General features: G+C 41.9%; 1 protein-coding gene across 2 annotated transcripts in view; it reads left to right on the top strand.

Annotated features, from left to right (window-relative positions):
• Positions 1 to 17,837, top strand: part of RASA3 (RAS p21 protein activator 3) — a 212,352-nt gene that overhangs the window by 95,072 nt on the left and 99,443 nt on the right. For both annotated transcript variants that reach the window (XM_060233749.1, XM_060233750.1), the window contains exons 3-4: positions 9,934 to 10,037; positions 17,285 to 17,379. In XM_060233749.1, the coding sequence (XP_060089732.1) occupies positions 9,934 to 10,037; positions 17,285 to 17,379 (199 nt within the window). The remainder of the gene's footprint in view (positions 1 to 9,933; positions 10,038 to 17,284; positions 17,380 to 17,837) is intronic.

The following is a 17,837-nucleotide window of genomic DNA, read 5'->3' as shown; positions in this document are numbered from 1 at the left end:
GGCGCCTCCCCCTCATCTAGGCATGCGCAGACGCTGCCTCCTCCCCGGGACAAGGGGAAAGGCGCGCCAAAATTAACGCTTAAGGATTGCTTTGAATTCTCCGAGGTGGGCCCGATCCTGGCGGATAAACCCATATGTGTGACTGCACAGATGACCACTCGAAGATCATCAGTTACAGGTAAGAAACCTGTCCTTTTTGTGGAACTGTCAGATTGTAATTCCCAGTTGGCGGGAGGGAATCCCCTGGTTTGGAGACCCGCCCCCCCCCCCCCGCTTCAGGGTTATCAGAAAGCAGGGGGCGGGGTTTTGAATGTCTGCTGGGCTCTCCATTATATCCCATGGAGTCTGGTCCCCTGAGAGTATAATGGAGATTGGTCCATGGGTATCTGGGGCTATGGGGGTGCTGGTTTTTTTAGTTAGAGGCACCAAATTTTCAGAATAGCATCTGGTGCCTTTCCTCAAAACAACCCCCAAGTTTCAAAAAGATTGGACCAGAGGGTCCAATTCTTTGAGCCCCAAAAGAAGGCACTGCATCCTCCATTACTTTCAGTGAAGAGAAGGCTTTTAAAAGGAGCTTAGTTCCTTTAAATGTGATTGCCAGAATTCCCTTTGAGGTTCAATTGTGCTTGTCACAACTTTGCTCCTGGCTTCACCCCCCAAAGTCTCCCGACTCCACCCCCAAAGTCCCCAGGTATTTCCTGAGGCGGACTTAGCAACCTTAATATTGTTCTTTCTATCTAGCTGGACAGTCTTCTGGAAGAAAAAGGTGATGAGAAATATTGGATAAGGTTGCAGCTGCAGTTTCTGCCTCCGGCTTCATTTCATTGGCTCTGCTTGGCTCTGGATCAGATCCTAATGCCAAGGGGCAAACTGTTCATAAAGATGTGTCACAACAGGGTTTGAAATAGCTGAAATACCTAGGAGCTTGGATCAAATATTTAGGAGCCAGCTCTATACAGAACTGAGTGAATACTTAAATGAGATTTTTAATGAGCCCTAGCACCTGGGATTTTTCCCACCCTTCATCACCAACTCTTTCTCTGAAGAAGTGTGCATGCACACAAAAAGCTTACACCCAGAATTAAACTTTGTTGGTCTTAAAGGTGCCACTGGACTCAAACTTTGTTCTGTTGCTTCAGATCAACACTCCTGACTCTTTCTCCTATAGTCTACTTCTAATAGGAAAGATGGAGGAGTGTGTGAGAGAGAAAGAATCCAAAACAAGGTTGAGGATAGGGTTGCCAGGTCCAATTCAAGAAATACCTGGGGACTTTGGGGGTGGAGCCAGGAGAAAGGTTGCAACAAACATAATTGAACTCCAAAGGGAGTTCTGGCCATCACATTTAAAGAGGCTGCACACCTTTTAAATGTCTTTGCTCCATTGGAAATAATGAAGGATAGGGGCACCTTCTTTTGGGGCTCATAGAATTGGACCTCCTGGTCCAATCATTTTGAAACTTGGAGGGTGTTTTGAGGAGATGCACTGGATACTATGCTGTACATTTGGTGTCTCTATCTCAAAAACAGCCCCCCCCGCAGATACCCTTGGATCAATTCTCCATTATACCCTATGGGAATCGGTCTCCATAGAGAATAATGGAGTGCCCAGCAGACATTTCCCTCCCTGCTTTCTGATGACCCTGAAGCAGGGGGAGGGCCTCTAAACCAGGAGATCCCCTGTCCCCACCTGGGGATTGGCAACCCTAGTTGAGGATGTCAGTGGGAATGGACATAGTACTGAAACCCTTTGTAAAGCACTAGAATTTGGTATTTTAAATAGCTTAGTTACCTCCTCACCAAAGTATACGCACAATACCTTTCCTTTCCAAGAGGGCTTCATTATAAGTTTTGGTAAAATTAGCAGAGGGAAAATAGTCAGTGTTTTAAAGATTTTTTTCCCCAGCCAGCATGTATTAAATATATTTTTGGCCATAAATGAGATTGGCTTCTACTTATTAAAGTAAAAATTGAAAAGTGTCAGCAGGGCTGGCCCTGCCACTAGGCAAGCTAGGTAATTGCCCAGGGTGCTGGCCTTCTGGGGGCACCAAATTGGGTGCCCCCCATGTCACTCGGTGACATTATCAGTGCAGGGGTGGGGGCACCAGAAGTCAGTCTTGCCTAGGATGCCAGACAGTCTAAGGCCAGCCCTGGGTGTCAGAATGACCTTTTTGATATTCTGGCAGTGTATCATCTGAAATTCGAAATGGTTGTTTGTCCTTGTGAGCTCATAAACACAGAGATATACAATGGGCAAGAGGTGTGCTTTTTCTATTCAGTATTGAAAACTCAAATGTTGTGGCAGAGATGGCTAATTAATGGTGTAATCCTAGGCTGAGTTACTGCAGTCTAAATCCATTGAAATAAACGGGTTTAGACTGGAATAACTCTGAGCCAACATAGAAAGTCTATCTCCTTTCATCAGAATTGTAAAATTAAGAGACAGTTGGCAGATCATCAGTGAAAGGTATGAACTCTGCCAGCTGCTTCTGGGTGGAATTCTTCTTTGTCAATACATTTTGTGTGTTTGCTAATGCCAGGGGTGTCTAAGGTGTCGGTTAGTCTTTTGTTTTGGGCCAGGTTCAGAATTAACATGAAACTATGTTTTATTTTAACAATGGTTAGTTCTGTGAAACCAGGACGGCTTGAGGACAGGCATTTAAATGTGAGTTTGGTTTAACAAACGCTGCCTTTATTACTGTCGCTCTTCCCTTGTCATGCCCACAGAGACCTGGCTGGTATCCTCCTGGGCCTGCTTTGTGGCAAAGTCAACACTAATCAACAAGTTAGGATTCAGCCAGAATGTTTGCATTTGTGTGTTATCTGAAATCATAGATGACTGTTGAATAAATCAATATAGCCCCCCCCTCCCCCATTTTTGGAGTTTAGTCCCAGCTAACCATTTTTTTTTGTATGAGCCCCATGGCACAGAGTAGTAAGTTGCAGTTCTGCAGTCCAAGCTCTGCTCACAACTTGAGTTCAATCCCAGCGGAAGCTGGGCTCAGGTAGCTGGCTCAAGGTTGACTCAGTTTTCCATCCTTCCAAGCTTGCTGGGGGTACAGTGTAGATGACTGGAGAAGACAATGGCAAACCACCCAGTAAAAGTATGCCAAGAAAACGTCCTGATGTGATGTCACCCCATGAGTTGGTAACAACCCAGTGCTTGCATAGGGGCTACTAACCATTTTTAGTGGCAAGACACACGTTTGGATGATCACAATAAACCACAGTTAGCTTAATTAAAGTAATATCATGTGGCATTTAAACTACTTTTTTTTGTGTTAAAGATGGTATAGAGATAATATTATATGATTACTTTATGTATGTTTCCATATTGTCTTCTGACACATTGAGATCCGCTTCCATAATACTATTGTTTTAATATTTTGAAGTACTGAAAGGGTAGTAGGTGTTGTACATCACTTAAAAATCAACAAGTCACAGGCCACACAGTTTTAAAAAAAAAACAGATACAGAGAAAAGGAGATATATAGATGAGAAGAGGAGGTTTGTCAAGTGCCAGGCTGGGGAAACTAGAGAATGTGTGAAGATAAAAATGGTTACTATTTAAAATGTGTTATATAATATTACATAAGGGTTGGATCCAGTGTTGTGTTTCAGTGGGCACAAGGGCTTCTGTCCATGGACCAATGATGATCTTGGCTCTGATCTCCAATGTCAGCCCAAAATTCCCTTTGAAATCCAGTTTCTGAAGAGCCTTTCTCCTCAAGTTAAGGTGGCATTTTTGACTACCACAGGAGAGGTAGAGGAAGCACTGTCTAGAGGAAGCACTGCTGTGGATCAAATCCCTTTATCTCAGCATTCTGTATATGTTTGTTTCTTGTTTCCAAAGCATGCCAGCATTTCAACGCAGAACCCCATTGTTATGTGTGTGATTTTTATGTCTTCTGGGTCTCTTCCTTTAGATCTGAGCCCCCAAAGAATATGCCCTTTTAATACCTATGGGAATCTGCATCCCTGTGGATCCACCAATTTCTATGCATGGCTAGTAAGAGCTAGATTGGGCCATGGTGTATGAATTCAAGTTCTCCAACACAAGGAGTTGTACAAGGAATTCAGTAGACACATTTATTTGCCTCTCATGTTTTTCATGCTATGCTCACTGTGATGTGAATTCTTCTCTTGTTTCATCCAAAAAGATGAATCAGGCATTTTGAAACATTATGGATTAGACAGAGGATGTAAAAACATTTTAATTGCTTTGTTTTTAAAGACGTTTAAAATCCATATGCAAGAGATCTGGCTTGGGATATTATGTTATTAGTCACTGTACATTTCCCCCCACTTCATCCCAAAAGGGAATAGTTTAATAACAATCAACTATGCATTTGTAATTTCTCAGTACTGAGAATGAGATGCAGTGTTTCCCATCCTCTAAGCTGAGCAAATAATTGTCTGAATAGTGTGAGATGATGTTTTGCAAATGCATTCTAAACATTATTAAAGGCTTTTAAGTATTTCGGTTTGGGTTCAGTGTATCCCAAGACACCACAGACCATTTATTCTAAAATTATTTCCTAGGCTTCAGCAGGAAGTATTTGTTTAATATTTCCCTTAAATCTCTAAAATTCATCATCTTACAGAATCAGAAAATTAACTCTGAAAAATTCACAGTTAAGGTGTAAGACTCTTCACACCCACATATATAACCATTTTCAATTATCAAATCTGATTAATACCTCCATCAAGCTTGATCACTTTTTTTTTTAAAGTCGTTCGAGACTGGGGGTGGGGAGAGATCCCTTGATGGAGGAGGAAGAGCAGTAAACCTTGAACAAGGAATTGGTTTGTAGATCAGGAGAGGACATGTTTGTTATTATAGGATGGGCATGGAGAACCAGGGTTTCTGAGTAGTGTCAGTTGGATATACAGCCTCTGAGTTCATCTACGTTTGCCATGGACTCACTAGAAAGGATTCTGAAAATCTCCAGTGGAGTTCTGATTTGAGATGAATCTTTCCTGCTTCATCCTTTATGCTACAGCTCTCTGAACTCACTAGTGGTCATTCAGGTGATTGGAGAACCCTTGGAAATTGTGGCTGGGGCTTGGTCTGCATATGTGCAGTGGATCTCTGCTTATGTAAGCTGAAGTATCTCCTTCTTGCCCAAAGGGAGGGCTGCTCTAACCCATCTGTTTGATGGACCTCAGCTTTTCCTCCCTTCTGTAAAATGGGCAGTAATAGCAACTTCTGGGAAAGTAGACACAGTCAAAGCACTATATAGCTGTATCTTCAGTCCTTCTAGCCTGAATTTAAAATGTGTTTAACTCTAGTACTACCGTAATTTTAGCATGGGCATGGCTCCCAAGCCTTGAACTGGGAGAACTTTCTGTGTCCTAGCGCTCTCTCTCTCTCTTTCTGTCTCTGTGAGTGTGTATGTGCGCGCGCACAAGTATGTGCTGTCAAATCACAAGCAACTCATGGCTACTCCATGAACTTCCACCTCATAGGGTTTTCAAAGTGAGAGATGAACATAGGTGGTTTACCATTGTCTTCCTCTGCATAGCAGCCCCCACTCCCCCCGCATCTTTCTTGGTGGTCTTGTTTAGATTCAAACAGGACCAGGACCATCTGGCTCTGTAGAGACTAATAATTACGTGCCCATGTGCACATTATTGTTTAAAAACAGTGATGCAGGGCACAACTTATATTTGTATCTCTGAACTACCTTGAAATCTTGTTTTATAAACATATGATTTTTGCATCTATAGGTGCATGCTGTGTGACCCTGGAAATCTGCATCTTATTTGTTTGGTCCTTCCTCTCTTTAACTAAAATTAGTAACAAAGAGTTCTATTCTGCTGTACAAGATTTTAATGGCAGTTTGAAAGTTTAAGCTGAAATGAGCACAAATGGGTCAGCTCGTTAACAGTATTTTTATTCTTGGAGATTTTGTCTGTCTTCCATTTGGCCACATACTTCTGAGTATTTTCTTTCAGCTAAAATGTGAAGTGCTGCCAACAGTTGCTTAGAAAGCATTTCTCTTGAGACAACGAACTCTATGGCCTCAGGCGTCATTGGCTTGATTAGAATGACCTCACAACCATCTACTACATACAAAATAGGAGTCGATTGCACCTTTAAGACCAACTTAGTTTTATTCAGAACATAAGCTTTCGTGTGCTCTCTAAGCATACTTCATCATGATGAAGTATGCTTAGAGAGCACACGAAAGCTTATGTTCTGAATAAAACTAAGTTGGTCTTAAAGGTGCAATTGACTCCTATTTTGTTCTACTACTTCAGAGCAACACAGCTGCCTACTTGGATCTATCAGCTACATACAGTCTCATGGACTCTATCATGGTGAGGAGTTGTGTTTTAAGCAGATACACTTTCTTTCTTTATATGCTGATGATTTTTCCCCTCCGTATGAGCTGTTTTATTGTGTCTGCTCCTAAGATTTGAAACTTAATTGGAACCAGGGAAATAAACCAGGAAATCTACTAGCCCTCAAAAAAGGTCCACTAGAATGTTTGTCCACGCATATCTATGTTAATCATTTGTGACACATTTTGATAGCTTGAAAGGAGAAAATCTCTTATGATCTACAATATCACCTTGCCTTGTTACTTGGAATATTATCGTTGCATCACATTTTACCCTCTTCTCCAAGCAGCAGGAAATTCCAAGGACAGTTCTCACCTGCGTTGGTTCCCTTAGGAGAAGAGAACATGGGAAAGATACAACATTTTTGTAGTGTTTTGCTTTATTTACACAAGTACAAGTAGAACACAGATGGAATTACTTATAGAGGGTGGTAGTTTTGCCACAGCAGATCCCCAGACAGAGAGATAGGAATACTGCACCCCAAGGTGCTTTATCCAGCTCATGGAAGTGTCTTTCTCTTCCTCACAGCTTCTCTATTCACCTGTTCCATAATCTGAACTACTACTTGTTCATTCATCTGCCTCCTCCCTTCACCTAGATTGGAAGGGTGTCACATCCTTACCCAAATATTATCTGATTTTGCAACCTAGTACTTGGAAGTTAGTACTTGGAAGGGAGACCACCAAAGAAGTGCCGAGTTGCTATGCAGAGGCAGGCAATGGCAGACCAACTCTGTTCATCTCTTGCCTTGAAAACCGTACAGGGTCACCATAAGTTGGCTGTGACTTGATGGCACAAACTCCTCCTCTTTCTCCGCCACCACCTAGGCTTGCCAATCCCCATGTCCCAGCGCTTTCCCAGGCTCCTTTCTGCCCCCAGTCAGCTGGCCAGCAGGGGAAGCTCTGCCCTCACAGCTACCATGTGCCTTTCCCCTTCAGAACGCTGGGAGAAAGCTTGCAAAGGCTTCCTTTTTGGATGCTATGTCTGTGTCTTTAAGGCTAAATGGGGGCGGGGTGAGCAGACAGAACAATGTGGCTGCTCCCAGTAGCCTTGAAAGTAGCCCAGCTCCCTTTGTTGTACAAGCTTTTCAGAAGTCATTTGCATAGTAAAAGGTAAACTTGAGTCTTTGGTTTCCCTGTGTTATTGGAAGTTAAGCAACTCATGAGTAAATTGCCCCAATAAGACCTCACGAGTGTGGGACTGCAAACCGGTGTTTTTTTGCTTCTCTCTGTGCACGTGTGTGTGTGTGTGAGAGAGAGAGAGAGCGAGCGAGATGATTTGCAGCTGCTTGGGTGAGAAAATGAAGACTGTATTCAGGGGAACTGCACTGCTGTGTTTTTATTTATTTATTTTAGGGAAAGTCTTTTGGCCCAACCCCCAAAGTCCCCAGATATTATCTGAGTTAGACTTGGCAACCCTACCACCACCACATCCTCCAAGTCCTGATGGGTGCTTGGACAGTTGCTCCTCCTTTTTTCACAGACCCTGGGTTCTCCCCAGGCATTCCAGTGTAGGTCAAGTCCATATGATCAGTTCAGACTCCAAGTTCACAATAATATTCTGATTATCTCAGTGGAGTTACTATACTACAAAAAAGTGGAATGCCAAGTGGGCAAGTTAAACCAAGGCCTCACACCATTCAGCCAGTGGTGGTGGATGGTGGAAAGTGACATCAAGTTGCAGCCAATTTATGGTGACCTGCAGGATTTTCAAGGCAGTGGTTGAACAGAGGCGGCTTGCCATTGTCTGCCTCTGCATAGCAACCGTAGACTTCCTTCAGACTACTAACCGTCCTTCAATGTCGCATCAGACTACTAACTGGGGCTGACCCTGCTTACCTTCTGAGATTGGGCTGGCCTGCCATTGCTTTCAGAGGAAGTTGAACACTTCACCAGTTTCACAAATAGAACTTGTATTATGGAACGTATAATTGCTGATAACATGTTCAGTAAAGCTGCTCTTGACATTTGGGGCATCCAGTGTCATTGCATGGGATTTTGTAGGAGAGGATGTAGAAGGTCAGGGATGAAAATCCCTCTCCTGCCTTCCTTCCATGGGAGCCCTTCTTGCTGTTTTTTGGATTCAAGCTCAAGTATTTGGGAGACTGAGTTTGAGTCCAGTGGCACCTTCAAGACCAACCAAGTTTAATTTTGAGTATAAGCTTTCGTGTACAGAATTAAACTTGGTTGGTCTTGAAGGTGCCAATGGACTCAAACTTTGTTCTTTTGCTTCAGATCAACATGGCTACCTACCCAAATCTATTTGGATGACTTATGTTTTATGTTCAGGCTTTCTATTAAGTAACAGAATGTTTTAAGAGATTTAAACAGATGAGCTGGGAAGAAAAGGTGATACTAATATTAGTATTGAGATTATTATTTTATTGTATGTATACAAAATGAAAGCAAAGCATACTATATGCATGTGAAACACAAGATAATATCTCTGATATGTAAGCACATTTACAGTTCTTTCATATTTATTTTTACAATTGGTATTTCATCTCCAGAACAAAATGAGTGAAGAATTTCCATATAACCCATTCTTAAGCTTACAAATTTTATGTCCCAACTCCCAAGTTGTTTCCTACAGGAGAGAAATAAAACGGTTTTTCATAACTTGTAAAAAGAAATAAAATAGACAGGAAAAGATGCACATTTACTTATTAATATGAATTAGTTTGGTTTAAGGGCTCTCTGTGTCAGTTATTGATTCATGATTTTGTTATCTGGGTGGATTTGATAACATTAGATGTCTTCGGCAAATTAGTGTCACAATATGTTAGTAGCAGAACACAAAGAGCTATTTGTGGTCTTCCTTTGTGTAATTCTTTAACATTATAATGGGAAAGTGAAAGAAACAGAAAGGGTTTTTGCTGGGAGTTTATAATCAGCCTCCTTTTCAATTAGTTGAATTCAAGGGAAGCAGTTTAAGCTTCTTCTAAGGCTAGAGCTTCATATCAGTCTGATCCAATGCACTCCTCCTCTCTCTCTCTCTTCTCCCCCCCCCCGCCGGGAGGGGGGTGGAAGGTTGATATACACCTGTTGATTTTTATATATACACCATTTGCTTTCTATGAGGAAATCCTTACAAAATATGCTGTGATATGTAACTCATTACATCTAGGATGGCCTGAAATATCAGCTTTCTTTTGGAAAAATGCAAGACTTGCTTTTTTAATAAGAGAAAGAAATTTAATCTATAATGCTTTCAGTATTATCCTAAGGGACTTGATTGGATTTGGAAAGGTGTAACTTTGTTTAGGATTGCACAGTATGTTCTAAAATGGATCCAAGCATGCCTGCTATTTTTTATTGTTGTTTACATTAGCCACTTCTTTTAAAAATAACACTGGAGGAGGCTTTCCTACATTTCTATTATCTCTGTACCAGCCAGGTAATCTGGATTGGATTGTTAAACTGACTTTAAATGCCAATGGCAGGCAGTAAGGTAACAACCATGGTAAAGGAGAAGTATGCAGGAGGATGATTTACAATTGCCAAGGAGACAGCTTTATATGGGCCAGATTCAGCCCAATAGTCCCTAGTTGCCTGCCATTACTAATGTGTTTCTCTTTCTTTTACACAGCCCGTTTTATGGTGAAGACTTTTACTGTGAAATTCCACGGAGTTTTCGTCACCTGTCATTTTACATTTTTGATAGAGATGTTTTCCGCAGGGATTCAATCATTGGTATGTGTTTTATACAAGTGTAATTCAAATACTGCCCTAGACGTTGATGTTTTCCTTCTTTGGACAATAATATAGTTGTGAGCATTCTGACGTCTTGTTACAGGAAATGTTTCACTAGGAAATAACTTCCTCTCTTCTTTCCTTTAACTGTACAATGACTTTTTCTGCACACTGCTTGAATTTTAAGGACACATTTTGTAAGTTCGAAGAAAATTCTCTGTAATTACAGTAAAAAAGGAGAAAATTACCTGTAAAATGTGGATGGGCATCATGTTTTCTTGCTTCATTGTGATGTGGAGGGAGACACTTTAAAAAAACCCACATTCTTTTGAAAAATCCTTTTTTTAAAGGTGGGGGTCACCAGTATGGTGCCTATGTCATTACAAGTTTTATTAAATTTTACACAGAATACATTAAAAAATGTACAGACCAAAAAGCAGAAACCCCCCTACAACCACCACCACCCAGAGAAAACAGGGAGAAAAAAAGGGGGGAGGGGAGATTATATTTCAACTTTTATCTATGGCTAGTACAACTTAATTGTCAATTTATTTTCTGTAAATACACATAACTTAAAAAAACCCTTTTCTTTTATCTATAATTCTTTTCTTATCTTCATTTTCAAACCCATAGATCATCAGTTTGTTTTTTTCCGTTTTGCGCAAAAAGTCCGTTGGGTTTTCCAGGTAGCCATAAATGTATTCTTTTGATCTTACCTGAACATGCCATTAACTGGTTGGCTTTAATTTATCTGCAAGGATAAAGAGATTAATCAGATCTGGTTACTGCTGGAAGCTTTAAATGTAAAATTATGTTTTCATACACTTAAACTTTCTAAACAGGCTGAAATGCCTTATTATACTTGTAGCTTGAATAAACAATGAAATCAGCTTGACCATCTTTGTGTTTTTAAAAGGAAAATATACACATGGCTTTGTGGGGGGTACCCATTCTGTTTGTACAATTTTCCAGTCTCTTAATGAGGAATGCAGGGTATTGATTTTGGAGGTCGAGAGTCACATATTGCGACACAGTTGCAAAATGAAAACAAAAAGAAGAGAGGCGTGTAAGGATCCTGGAACAAGATGAAGGAGGGAAACATGCATTCCATCAAATTATTACCATGAGCGAGAAAATATGAGCTGGCTGGCATAGAATGGTGGTTTCACGCAGAGCTGGCTGCTGGAAAGTCCCTGGTTCAAATCTCAACACAGCCGTGATTACAGCAGGAGGTCATAAACAAGCCAGATTGCTCTAGCCCCCATAAGGAAGTGGCTCACTTTTTAGAACTGTCAAGATTACTGAGAATAACATATAAGAAGTTTTACAAGTGTTTTATTGACGCATAGCGTGAAATCAGTTGGTGGTGTCTAGTGGCTCAAAATAAGCTTTGTAATCGCACGTTTTTAATATCCAAAAGTTCTGGCAGTGTGTGATGTTCTAAAAAGAGATTGTTTTGGACAGTCGCGGATGATCATTTTTTTGTTTCTGTACCTATATTTAATGAAATAAAAGGTAATGACTTTGCAATGCAAGAGAACAAAAATCACATCAAGTGACCCTGCTTGATAGCATTGCAACAGGGGGAGGTTTTATAAATTGTTTTAAATTTATACACCATTTGTTTACAAAAACATTTCTTTTCTTTTATGAGCAGTTTCCTTAGATGGAGAAGTGTACTTATTTGCAAAATCAACAAAGAAAATACATGTATGGAAAGCTGTAGAATATGAAATGTTACTGCATTAGGTTGTCCAGTATGCCATCTGTTTCCCCTCTGATTTCATACATTTTTCCTTGAGGTCTATGCAAATTATGCCACAACTGAGCAATATAGAGCCTGAAGTCAACAATTAAGCCCAAACACAGTGTGATAATGTTTCCTGTGTGTAAAATATCTCGACAGACATAGCAAACCCCAAACAAGGAACATGCTGGCAAATAGATAACATTATGAAAGCATCAGAATGTGCCCTTTTTTAACACTGGCAGAGGGATGGACAGAAAAGGGGGGGGGGGCTGATATGTTGTGTTAATTATGTGTTAATTTTCATGATATTATGAGCCTGTGTTGGGATGAGAGAGGCAGGCAATGACAAACCACCTTTAAAAATCTCTTGCTTTGAAAACCCTACCAGGGTTGCCATGAAATGCCACCTTCACCATGCACGTTTATATGATGGTTTGCTTTTATTGGCTGTTTTTATGTTCATGTTTTATTGATCCTGATTTTATTTGATTTGTTTATATTGTGTTTTGTTTTTATTTGTTGCTGATAAGATTTGCATTTTTTATGTTTACTGCTTTATCTGTGAGCTGCCCTTAAGCAGGTCTGCAGAGGCAGCATGCAAATTTTCTAAATAAACAGTCCTTGTGGAGTCATTAGATGAGGTAGCCTCCCCTTCTGCCCTTTTCTCCATCCATGTTGCACTGAAACTTGAATGAAGTCAGGAGACAGCAGAGGCTGAATTTTTATATTACTTTTTGTCAGGGCTTTTTGTGTAGCAGGAACTCCTTTGCATATTATGCCACACAACCCTGATGTAGCCAATCCTCCAAGAGCTTACAGGGCTGTTAGTACAGGGCCTACTGTAAGCTTCAGGAGGCTTGACTACATCAGGGGTGTGTGGCCTAATATGCAAAGGGCTTCCTGCTACACAAAAAGCCCTGCTTTTTGTTAATTTAAGCATTGTAGAGTGTACAGTTTCCATGAAGCCAGTGCTGGGTTGGGTATTCAGTTAAAGTTTTTTCTTTTTTTTAGCAGAAGCCCCATCTGGTGGGTCTCTTGGATGGTCACCACCAGTTAGAAGAGATGGTACGAATCTGAGTGGGCCAGTGTGGTGATCTGGTTTAGTAAAAGAGAGTTTCATATTTTCACAGCTAAGGGGTAACTGGCTTTTCCCACCTTCCAGCACTCATACAGATTAATAGTACAGCTAATGGGTGGGTAAAAAAATAACCATAATGAAAAAGTGAAGTTTGTGAGTCTTTCTGTTTGTGCAAGAGTTGAAAGATAAAACCTCTACAAATACAAATAGATAATACAAATATATAATACTCATAATACTTATGGCTTTCGTTTGAATGCCTGTTACGGCTTTCGAGAGAAAATTGGTATATAATTTAGCTGTCTGAGAACTCCAGGCCATACTAAAAGAACATCTGAATGAAAGAATCCTCAGAAGGCCAGTAATAAAAACAGGAAGCATGCTGCATCATCTGATTGTTAGCGAGTCTTCTAAAAGAATAAAAGAATGCTTATACTGGGTGTCCATGTGACAGATTTGTAACTATTTCTGGCTTCACTTTCTACGATGGGAAGACATTATTGCCTGATCACCATAACCCAGTTTGGTCTAGGGTTGCCAAGCCTGACTCAAGAAATATATGGGGACTTTGGGAGTGGAGCCAGGAGACTTTGGGGGTGGAGCCAGGAGCAAGGGTGTGACAAGCACAATTGAACTCCAAAGGGAGTTCTGGCCATCACATTTAAAGGGACCACACTCCTTTTAAATGCCTTCCCTCCATTTGAAATAATGAAGGATAGTGGCACCTTCTTTGGGGGGCTCATAGAATTGGATCCCGTGGTCCAATCTTTTTGAAACTTGTGGGGTGTTTTGAGGAAAGGCACCAGATGCCATGCTGAAAATTTGGTGCATCTACCTCAAAAACAGCCTCCATAGAGCCCCAGGTACACATGGATCAATTTTCTATTATACCCAATGGGAATCGATCTCCATAGGGAGTAATGAGTGCCCAGCAGACATTCCCTCCTCCCTGCTGACTGATGACCCTGAAGTGGGGGGAGGGCCTCCAAACTGGGGGAATCCCCTGCCCCCACCTGGGGATTGGCAGCCCTAGTTTGGTCAGCTTAGGTCAGGCCTGTAGCTACGAGGGGGCCTGTGGGGGGCACGGTGCCCTGACTTGGGGCCCCTAACCAGCCTCCAGTGCCTCGGCTGCGTCCTTCTCCATTCTGCTGTCCTCATACACGTTGCTTCTGCTTGCTTAGGGGACGTGATCATACACAGTTGCTTCTGCTTGCTTAGGGGCTGGAAGAATTCTCTGATCCCTCAGCAAGCAGAAACAACAGGGCACTTTCGGAGCCCAGGACTTAAACTTAAGCCCCCTATGGCTTCTGCTTGCTTAGGGGCTGGAAGAAATTACTGATCCCTCAACAAGCAGAAACAACCGGGCATTTTCAGCACCAGGACGGAAAGTTAAGCTCCCTGTTGCTTCTACTTGCTTAGGGGCTGGAAGAAATCTCTGACCCCTCAGCAAGCAGAAACAATGGACCACTGTCAGTGCCCAGGACTGAAAGTTAAGCTCCTTGTTGCTTCTGTTTGCTTAGGGACTGGAAGAAGTCTTTGACCCCCCAGCAAGCAGAAACAACTGAGCACTTTCAGTGCCCAGGACTGAAAATTAAGCTCCCTGTTGCTTCTACTTGCTTAGGGGCTGGAAGAAATCTCTGACCCCTCAGCAAGCAGAAACAATGGACCACTTTCAGTGCCCAGGACTGAAAGTTAAGCTCCATGTTACTTCTGCTTGCTTAGGAGCTGGAAGAAATCTCTGACCCCTCAGCAAGCAGAAACAACGGGGCACTTTCAGCGCCCAGGACTGAAACTTAAGCTCCACATTTGGCTGACGTTGTGCTAGAGGGCGCCTGCAAGAAGAGGCCATTCTGGCCGTCAAGTGGAGCGGCAGGGGTAGGGGGCGGATGGCTCCATTGCAGACAGGGCAGGGTAGGGTAGGCTGGCGCACACAAGTGGTCGTCCTGGCTGCAGTCCTGGGCTGGGGATCAGTGGAGAGGTGATGTTCACCTGCAGGGGTTTTCTGGCCAGGTCTCGCTGGCTACCCGAGCGAGGGTGGGAGCTGCGCTTGGGCAGCCTCGGCTCGCCCTCCGACAGGAAAAAAACTGAATTGGAGGTCTTGTAGCCCCAGAAGTCAGTTGTGACTTGGTGGCGCCTTCCACCCCCCCGCCCCGGTCTCGCTGGGCTTGCCTAGCTGGATCATGCTACAGGTAAGGGCAGGAGACTGTGCAGCATGTATCTAAACCTCTGAGTGGCTCCCCACCAGAGCTGCTGGAAGAGGGGTGGAAAGGGATCACCTTGGGGCAACTGTGGGGAGGGGGGAGGCTATATGGCAGCAAGTTGGCAGCTTTCCTCCTCAGCAGTGGTAGGAGAGAAGGCCATGGAGTTTTGGGCCACTATGTGCCCCTGAAAAAAATCAGAGCTCCCCAATTCTTCAAATCCTGGCTATGGGGCTGGCTTAGGTATGTTTCATTTAGAAGAATCCAGGGGGAGGCAAGCTTTTGGGGGTCAGTACAATGTCGACCTATGAAGCTGATGAAACCAAAAGGGAGCAAGGTTGTACTTGGGCTGTCAGCATCCTGTGGATTTGCCTTGCACTGAACTGTTGATTGTGCCAGTCTGGGAGATAATGACGGGCATAAACTGTGCCTGGTATCATCTCTTGCACTACTGACCCCAACAAGTGCTGCCAGTACCCCAGTTGCTGGGTCATGGATCTGTCTCTGAGTGCCCAACAAATGGCCTGCTGTATAGCCACTGGCATATGTGCCAAAGGTTACCTACCCCGTCTGATTAAACACTGTGAAAGTACGTTAGTATTTAATGTGTCCTTTATGTCCAGGCATCTCAATGGAAATGAATTGTTGGGAAATCTTATAGAAATCCTGAAAGCAATGAGGAAAACTGTTCCTAAGCAAAATACTCTGCTTCTGACGGTATTGGAAAAGGCCAAATAGCTTCATTGCCTCTGTACCAAACCAAGCAATCTGCAGTAAAATGCTACTTTGTTAATTTTTTAAATGTGGATTTCTTGGATTGGGATTATGTTTACTTTCCTCTTGAAAAAAAAATCTGTGCCTTCCTTGGCATAACAATTTTATACTATAGATTTAAAAAAACACCTTTACATTAAATAAAAAAACACTGTCCTTAATTTCTGCTCTGTTGATACACCAATTGATTCACATCAGAAACAGGAGGGAAAAGTACATATGAGGGGAAACACAGTACACGTTTCTTCTCAGAGGCCCATTATTCAACTTGGTTGTAAGGTGAAAAGGGTATCACAGATAAGCTACTTGCAGGCAGCTTTTTTATCACATGAATGCAGTATCTACCAATATAGATACAAAGTCATAAGCTTTTTGCTTGATAAGATTGCTTCTGTTGACTAGGAAGATTCTATAGAGCTCATTGCTTTGTAATTGAGAAGCAGTGGATCATACTGTTTGTAATAGTATTAGTCGCCCAAAACAAAAACACATGGCAAATGAGGCAGTACTTTCTATTAGAACAATTAATTTTCAAAATGCTTGAAATGCATGCTATTTAATTATGTGCAGCTAAGCTTTTTTTTAGCATTCTACATTCCGTCTCTTGTCTCTTCCATCATTTCCTCCTACATATTAAACCATGGATTTATTTACATAAGAGAATGGCAGGTAGAAATTAAGCACAGTAAACTTGACTGTAGAATACTAAAATGGAATTAAAACAGATTCTTGAAATCATTTTAATTTTATTATTAATGACATTCCCTATCAAAGCTCAGTAACATTCCCTGGAAGTCATGACAGCAACATAAATGCTACAAGTGAGCATGTTTAAAGAATCTTAAATGTTGACATCTAAAGTGTGTGGAAATCTACTATATATTGCATAAAGGAGCTGGCCAGAACAGTCTTTGTAAACTCTGTTCTCCTGCCTGTGGAAGACTGTTGGTCTTAAAACAACACACATATACAGACCTGCTTCAGTATTATGGCCAGGGCTTTTTTTTTAACAAGAGTGCACAGGAACGCAGTTCTGGCTGGCTTGGCATCAGGGGGTGTGGCCTAGTATGCAAAGGAGTTCCTGTTGGGCCTTTTCTACAAAAAACTATGTGTGAAACAATGGTGACATTAGGGGGTGTGGCCTAGCATGCCAATGAGTTCCTGCTGAACTTTTTCTACAAAAAAAAGCCCTGATTATGGCATTGATGTGTCTTTGACATTTGTTTAGTTTTAGTTTTTGCTGTTGAGACCTACTGCATCATTTAATGGAGGTCCTTTGCAGTCTGATCAAATTGTTTTTTGCAGTTTTGCAATCTGCCTTGAGTTTCAAAGAGAAAGGCGGGTTGTAAATGAAATAAAGAAAAATGTCTCTATCCTCCCCCAAAATGTGTGCATACAAATACTTGTATTTTTCCTGTTTGATATTTTGAACTTAATGTATTTTCAGGAAAAGTTGCAATATGGAAGGAAGATCTGCAGACGTACCATAATAGAGACACCTGGTTTCAATTGCAACATGTTGATGCAGATTCAGAAGTACAGGTGAGTCCACTTTTTATCAGGGCATTTTTTGAGCAGGAACACAGTTCCGACTGGCTTGGTGTCAAGGGGAGTGAACTAATATGCATATGAATGCCTGTTGGGTTTTTTCTACAAAAAAGCCCTGTGTGAAACAATGGTGATGTCACAGGGTGTGGTCTAATATGCAAACAAGTTCCTGCTGGGCTTTTTCTAGAAAACAAACTCTGCTTTTTATCATCTTTCCCTTGTTAAATCTTGGGCTGAGAATTTAAGAATTGCAGTGTTGAATAGGTGTGCTAGCCCGACCAGGCCAGGGAGCTTATTTAGAGCCAGGAGTCATTAGCAGCCAGACATAAACATGCAACTCTTGCAGGATAAGTGAGCAGAAACACACACATGTATGCGCGCACCTATAGGCAAAGCCATGGATTATTTTCCTAGCTGAAAATATTGCACTGGAGGTAGAGGTGATCCTTCAC

Source organism: Heteronotia binoei, chromosome 3, assembly GCF_032191835.1.
Source record: "Heteronotia binoei isolate CCM8104 ecotype False Entrance Well chromosome 3, APGP_CSIRO_Hbin_v1, whole genome shotgun sequence".
Taxonomy (NCBI): Eukaryota; Metazoa; Chordata; class Lepidosauria; order Squamata; family Gekkonidae; genus Heteronotia; species Heteronotia binoei.
This window is presented reverse-complemented; position numbering and strand designations above follow the sequence as displayed.